Source organism: Colobus angolensis, unplaced genomic scaffold, assembly GCF_000951035.1.
Source record: "Colobus angolensis palliatus isolate OR3802 unplaced genomic scaffold, Cang.pa_1.0 Scaffold108, whole genome shotgun sequence".
NCBI lineage: Eukaryota > Metazoa > Chordata > Mammalia > Primates > Cercopithecidae > Colobus > Colobus angolensis.
The window spans coordinates 5046125-5054166 of record NW_012111808.1 but is presented as its reverse complement, the minus strand read 5'-3'; the positions used below and the strand labels follow the sequence as shown (position 1 = coordinate 5054166).

General features: G+C 41.0%; 1 protein-coding gene across 1 annotated transcript in view; it reads left to right on the top strand.

Moving 5' to 3' along the window:
• Nucleotides 1-8042, top strand: part of ATP8B1 (ATPase, aminophospholipid transporter, class I, type 8B, member 1) — an 81308-nt gene that overhangs the window by 47969 nt on the left and 25297 nt on the right. Inside the window, exons 15-16 of the mRNA XM_011949533.1 lie at nucleotides 3632-3820; nucleotides 6654-6766. Of these exons, the coding sequence (XP_011804923.1) occupies nucleotides 3632-3820; nucleotides 6654-6766 (302 nt within the window). The remainder of the gene's footprint in view (nucleotides 1-3631; nucleotides 3821-6653; nucleotides 6767-8042) is intronic.

Below are 8042 nucleotides of genomic sequence, written 5' to 3'. Positions count from 1 at the left end.
TTTTTTTTTTTTTTTTTTTTTTTTTTTTTGAGACGGAGTCTCGAACTATCGCCCGAGCTGGAGTGCAATGGTGCGATCGCGGTTCACTGCAACCTCTGCCTCCTGGGTTCACATGATTCTCCTGCCTCAACCTCCTGAGTAGCTGGGATTACAGGTGCACCCCACGACACCTGGCTAAGTTTTCATATTTTTAGTAGAGATGGGGTTTCACTATGTTGGCCAGGCTGGTCTCAAACTCCTGACCTCATGATCCACTGGCCTCGGCCTCCCAAAGTGCTGGGATTACAGGCGTGAGCCACTGCGCCTGGCCCTGATAACAAGTTTTTCAACCCTTGTTGCCCTCCCTCGCTCCTCTCTCTTGAAGTCCCCACTATCTATTTTTGCAATCTTTATGTCCATGAGTACCCAATGTTAAGTGAAAACATGTGTTAGGTATGTGGTCTTCTGTTTCTGAGTCAATTTGCTTAGGATAATGGCCTAATCTCTATTGTGACAAAGGACATGATTTTGTTCTTTTTTATGGCTGCATAGTTTTTTAGTCCAAGTGTCTTCCAGCAGTCATAAGGTTGAAATTTGGACCAAGTCTTTGACATTCTTCCCATCTCTGTTAGTCTACAATTCTGTGATTCCATTATCGGAAGGTAATGGAAAACATTTCTTTTTTCTTTAATGATAAAAAGATCAAGGTGTTTGCTCTAGATATGATTGTCTTACTTGTGGGAACTTTACCACCTTTTATTATTTTGTTTCTTTTTTCTGCTGGAAATGCGTTTGCTGTCACTTATGCCATATATCGCTGTGCCAGCTTAAATTGCTGAAGGGAAAGGCTTTGTTCTCATCGCTGCTGATTTGTCTCTGGTTAAATACATCGCCCTCTGGCACTTGTATATGTTTGCTACGTGGCCGGATTTAGGAAGTGCATTTATAGCTTCTAGTGAATGACTTTCTGGGTGAACTAATATAGAGAGATCCTAAAGTGTCATCTTTAATTATTAATTAGGAAGTGATTAGTTCTGACTTAAAGAGTGAATCCTCTGAGCCAATTGTGAAAGAAGGAGGTGTGTTTAGCTCTCTCTGCCACCATTACCCCAGAGCACTGACCATTCTAAGTGAGACTAGGGGATAAACAGCTGCCCATGCATCTGTGGCCTTCATCCTGGTCAAAGTATTCTGGAAAACTAAATGCTCTTTCTGTCCAAAGTCATCTGGCCATGGAAATGCTTTTCCTTCTATTTTGAGACAAAATAACTAGAGTAGAAAAATAGAAGATCTCGGGTAGGCAGAGTATTTTTTAAACTTTTTACTGAAGTACAACATGTGTATACAGAGATATGTACGTATCATAAGTATATAACTCAATGAATTTTCACAAGCTAATACTCTTATAATGAGCACCCAGATTTAAAAAAAAAAAAAAAATTGTCAATCCCCCTAGAATTCCCTTTACATTCCTTTGCAGTGATTAACTCTCCAAGAAAAGGACTTTCCTGACTATGAATAACACAGATTAGCTTTGTCAGTTTTTGGCTTATATAAGTGGAATCATGTAGCATATGTACTCTTTTGTGTATCTGGCTGTGAGATTTATTCCTATTCTTATTGGTTTTTTCCTTTTTCCTAAAAGAGACTGCATCTTGCTCTGTCTGCCAGGCTGGAGTGCAGTGGAATGATCAAAGCTCACTATAACCTCACACTCCTGGGCTCAAGTGATCCTCCTGCCTCAGCCTCCTGAATAGTTGGGATTACAGGCATGTGCCACCGAACCTAGCTTATTCTTATTGTTGAAATGTAGTTGTGAATAGAAGACAATTTTCCATTATTTAACTTTTAAACATTAAGATATCGGATAGTGATCAAACTAAGGTTGGTTGGTTGGTTGGTTGGTTGATTTCAACTTTTCTTTTCTTTCTTTCTTTTTTTTTTTTTTGAGATGGAGTCTCGCTCTGTCACCAGGTTGGAGTGCGGCGGTGCAGTCTCGACTCACTGCAACCTCCACCTCCTGGGTTCAAGTGATTCTCCTGCCTCAGCCTCCCGAGTAGCTGGGACTATAGGCACGCATCACCATGCCTGGCTAACTTTCTATATTTTTAGTACAGACAGGGTTTCACCATGTTAGCCAGGATGGTCTCAATCTCCTGACCTCATCATCTGCCTGCCTCAGCCTCCCAAAGTGCTGGGATTACAGGTGTGAGCCAACGCACCCAGCCTGTGTTTTTTTGTGTTTTGTTTTGTTTTTTATAAGGAGAATATAGCTATGGTAAAGAAAAAAATAGCCTGGGCAACATGGTGAGATCCCATCTCTACAAAAAAATACCAACATTAGCTGGGCGTGGTGATGTGCGCCAATAGTCCCAGCTGCTCGGGAAGCTGAGGTAGGAGGATCACTTGCACTTGGGGTGATCGAGGCTTCAGTGAGCTGAGATGGTGCCACTGCACTCCAGCCTTGGTGCCAGAGTAAGACCCTGTCTCAAAAAAACAAAAGAAAGAAAGAAAACATACTCTTTCAGAGGGAAGATAAACTGATACAACCTTCTTGGAAAACAAATTAGTAATGTATACCAATGAGTTTTAAAATTGTCAGTGTTCTGTGGCTCAGTATTTTCCTAATAGGAATCTGCTCTTAGAAAATAAGCCAGGGGCTGGGGCAGTGGCTCACGCCTGTAATCCCAACACCTCACGGACTGAGGCAGGCGAATCACTTGAGTCCAGGAGTTTGAGAAAAGCCTGAGCAACATGGTGAAACCCTGTCTTTACAAAAAAAATACAAAAAATTAGCTAGGTGTGGTGGCATGTACCTGTAATCCCAGCTACTTGGGAGGATGAGGTAGGAGGATCACTGAGCCTGGGGAGATTGAGGCTGCAGTGAGCCATGATCGTGCCACTGCACTGCAGCCTGGGCAACATGGTGTGACTCTGTTTCAGAAAAACAAGAAAGAAAGAGAATAAGCCAGGTGTGGTGACATGCACCTGTAGTCCTAGCTACTCATTAGGCTGAGGCAGAAGGATCACTTGGACCCCAGAGATCAGGACCAGCCTGGACAACATAGGGAGATCTCTGTCTCTAAAAAGAAAAAAGAAACAGAAAAATCTTTGCACACATACAAAAGGGTTATTAAAATGTTATTTTTTGAGAGTAAAAAACTTTGGAAATAAACTAAGTGTCTGTAATGGGAAAATGATAACATGTTTACATCTGTTTAAATGTTTATAAAGAATTTAAATTTAAAAAGGGATGGCAATATACTCAGATACAGCATTAAAATAATCAAGATGTAAATGTGTATTCAGCTTGATAGAAACAATTTCAGATACAGACATTTTAAAAGGTGTTGGAAGGAATGATAAAGTGTCGACACCTGTTGTTTTTCCTGTGGATAGTGGGATTATGGGAATTTTTCCCCATTCTCCGCCAGTGTTTCACTTTTAGTTTGTATTACTGTTTTTAAGTCAAGATAAAACAAAGAAGTTTCCATCTTGGTATAACCCTTCAGAGTTAATGACTTGTTTTCCTGGGGATGCTTTGGGCTTTGCAGCCCAGCTGACCCCCTCAGGAGCCTCAGCGGAGGCCTCAACAATGAGCTCTGCATTTGGTTTTACAGCTTTTCTGGGATTTCTCTTGCTTTCTTGTTAGGTCAGCTCAACTACCAGGCAGCCTCACCCGATGAAGGTGCCCTGGTAAATGCTGCCAGGAACTTCGGCTTTGCCTTCCTCGCCAGGACCCAGAACACCATCACCATCAGTGAGCTGGGCACTGAAAGGACTTATAATGTTCTTGCCATTTTGGACTTCAACAGTGACCGGAAGCGAATGTCTATCATTGGTAAGTGCCCCTCAGAGTCTGTCTATGAATCGCTCATTTAGATATTGCTTGTGCCCATTGTATTGAACGGCACCAGGATAAAGCAGCCAGCGAACGAGCTGCAGAGCTCCTGGGAGATTTCTGTAGATTTTTTGAAACTGGTATTGTTTTCTTCATTCTTCACTATGTTCCCTACTCAAAGGGACAGCCGCAGTATCTCTGACTCTTGCAAATGCTGCTGATATTCTTTTTTAATCTCTCTCTCTCTTTTTTATTTTTATTTTTTTTAGATGGAGTCTTGCTCTGTCACCCAGGAGTACAGTGGCGTGATCTCAGGTCACTGAAACCTCCGCCTCCCAGGTTCAAGCGATTCTCCTGCCTCAGCCTCCTGAGTAGCTGGGATTATAGCTGCTGACATTCTTTAACCATGTGGGCTGCCAGATGCTGAATCTGGGGTGGCAGGTGGAACGCTTCTGAAGCAGCAGATAGACGTTTGTAGCAGTCTTTTATTTTAAACAACACAAGCTCTTTTATTTTTTGAGCACCTCTGAGTGCTGTCTTCTGTACTTGATGGCAGGGAAGGGAGGGCTCAGCAGGAAAAGATTTCTGAGAAAATCAAGGCTATGCTTATGAATCAAAATCATACCTGCAATGCAGGCACGTAACAGACCACCAAGTGAAGATGAAAATCACTTCCTACCACTGAACTGCTTTAAATTTGTAGTTTGAAATAATCTCAGACTTACAGAAAAGTTGCAAGAATGGTTTAAAGAACTCTCATACTCTCATACTCTTCCATATCCACCAATTGTTAACATTTGCCATATACATATAATTTCATTTATATATCTATATATATACATACATATATATGTACACACACATACGTACACATTATTGTTTTCTGAACCATTTGAGAATAAATTGCACTAGAAGGAGCAAGATTACATGATAAAAAAAGAAAATAAAAATATAAAAAAGAGACTGAATTACAGGCCTAATGTCCCTTTCCCCTAAATACTATACTGTATACCATAGTAGGTATTCCCTAAGAATAGGAACACTCACTTATATATACAGTCCAATGATCAGAACCAGAAAATTGAACACAGTACAATATTATCTAATCAATAGACTATTTCAGATTTTACTAGGGCAGTTCATTCTTTATGTTTTTCTGGTCCAGGATCCAATCCAAGATCACAGGTTACATTAGGTGACCATGACTTTGAGTCAAGGATGGTTCAATCTCTTTTTGATCTTTCATCCATTGATATTTTTAAAAACCACACACTGGTTATTTTATAGGCTATCCCCCCACTTGGATTTGTCTGATATTCCCTTATGATTAGAGCTAGGTTATACATTGTTGGCAGGAAGAGTACATTAGTGATGCTGTGCTCTTCTTTAAATATCACATCAGAAGGTGTATATATACACACACACACACACGTATATATTTATATGTATATATTTATATATGTGTGTGTGTGTATATGTATGTATATATGTATATGTGTGTGTATATGTATATGTAATATATATATATATATTTTTTTTTTGAGACTGAGTTTCACTCTTGTTGCCCAGGATGGAGTGCAATGGTATGATCTCAGCTCACCACAACCTCCACCTCCCAGGTTCAAGCAATTCTCCTGCCTCAGCCTCCTGAGTAGCTGGGATGACAGGCATGCGCCACCACTCCCAGCTAATTTTGTATTTTTTAGTAGACACAAGGTTTCTCCATGGTGGTCAGGCTAGTCTCCAACTCCCAACCTCAGGTGATCAGCCCACTTTGGCCTCCCAAAGTGCTGGGATTACAGGCATGAGCCACCCTGCCTGGCCAGAAGGTATATATTATTGGTTTGTCTCATTATTGGAGATGTTAACTTTGATCACTTGGTTAAGGTGGTGTCTACAAGCCTTCTCCACTATGACTGAATTTTTAACCAATAAAAATATATAGGTTTAACTGTCTATTACACTCTCCTTAGGCACACTTACTGAATGCTTTCTGTGTCCCTCACACAGATCTAGACTGATTATCATGCTTGCCATCTACCTTGACTTAAAATCTAGTTAGCAATGAGGGATGTATTACAATTATTGCATTAATCAAAAAAACAAAAAAATAAAAAGGTCACAAGGAGGGGTGTTGTGGTCCAAGTATTAAAGGCAGTAAGTGTTGCGAGTTCATAGTTAAGAAACTTCCTGTTGGTTGGATGGAGAAAAATTCTATGAAAGAAAGTAACTAGCACATGGCATAGCATATGGTAGGGAGTCAGTAAATATTTGTTGGAAGAATAACTAAGGTTATGAAAAACAGAGCTGACTGTGAAGGAATCTTTTTATATTTATTTCACTATTATATTCAATGTAGATAATGACTTACTAGTTTTGTTGAAGGCAACACTTTTCTAGAGGAACTGATGGTTTTAAGCTAATAGTGAATTATGAGATAGTAACACTTCAAATTAACTTTGTAAATGTAGTTTTATATTAAGAAATCAAACTTAGCTGGGTGCTGTAGCTCACATCTGTTATCCCAGCACTTGGGGAGGCTGAGGCAGGAGGATTACTTGAGCCCAAGAGTTCAAGACCAGCCTGGATAACATAGTGAGGCCTCCATATCTATAAAAATAAAAATTAGCCAGGCATGGTGGCATGCACCTGTAGTCCCAGCTACTCGGGAGGCTGAGATGGGAGGATTGCAAACCTGGGAGGTCAAGGCTACAGTGAGCCAATATTGCACTGCTGCACTCCTGCCTGGGCGACAGAGCAAGACCCTGTCTCAAAAAATATATATTAAAAAAAATCAAACTTTGTTGTGTTTATTTCCTTCTTTTACTGCCAGTAAGAACCCCAGAAGGCAATATCAAGCTTTACTGTAAAGGTGCTGACACTGTTATTTATGAACGGTTACATCGAATGAATCCTACTAAGCAAGAAACACAGGATGCCCTGGATGTAAGTTCCACTTTTATTCTTTCTGCAAGGGATTCTGATCTTACTCTCTGATGCTATCTGTTAAGTTTGCATGAAAGCTGTATGTTGACTACTGACCCTCCCTTTGCTTTGGAATAGTTGGGGTGGAAAGAGCAGCAAAGTAGAAATATAGCCATCTGGGTTCCAGTTCTGCCCCTGCCACTGACTTCCTAGGATATCACCGTGGTGCCTTCTCCCAGCATGTGTGTCTTCAAGGTCTATAGGACTGAGGCAGGAGAATGACTTAGCTCTCTTCCAGTGACCTTGAGCAAGCTACACAACCATATTAGGTTGTAGTCTTACTATGTGTGTGGCCCTCAAGAACTCCACTAACTTCAAGGTGTAGTGTGAAGGAAGGAAAGCATTCATATGTGGCAGGATGACAGAGCAATGTGTTGGATCATTGACTTTTGATAGCTTTGTTGGTAAAATCACTTTGGTCTTAATTACTTCCAAGTCCTTAGGAAGCTGTCTGTATGTTTAGTCCCGAGATGTTGCCACTACTCAGAATATCTCTGGATCTTACACTGTTGTTTGGTACAACAATGGCAGGGAGGCATGGAGGAGATCAGGCAGACCTGGTGTCCCTGCCTCTTTACTAGCTTGTGTCTTTGGAAAAAATGGTAGATATATCATATGAATCATTAATTCCCCCTGTGAAAGATGGAAGGGATAGTTCCTATCTTGGAAGACCATTGCAAGAGAAAGCATCTTCCATAGTGGCTAGCACCTAGGAGGTACTTAATAAAGGTTGGGGATTTTTCCCCTTTGCTTTAAGGGTCGATTGAGTTTTAGAACCACCCAAACATCCTTCAGAGAAGAGCCTGATTAATATATTGTCTCCTAGATGGAGTCACATTTTAAGATTATATACTGATGCTGATGCACTTAAAACTGATGAGATCTTATGAGGATATGAACAATGACAATCTAATCATATAAATGCAGAACCTTCCAAAGAATCTTGAAAGCAAATACTCAACCAGTTGAACCACTTCTGCCATCTTGGCTAGACAAGATGTGACTATAGGCCAGGCGTGGTGTCTCACGCCTGTAATCCCAGCACTTTGGGAGGCCAAGGTGGGTGTATCAACTGAGGGTAGGAGTTCAAGACCATCCTGACCAAACACGGTGAAACCCCGTCTCCACTAAAAATACAAAAAATTAGCCGGGTGTGGTGGTGGGCACCTGTAATCCCAGCTACTTGGGAGGCTGAGGCAGGAGAATCACTTGAACCTGGGAGGCAGAGGGTACAGTG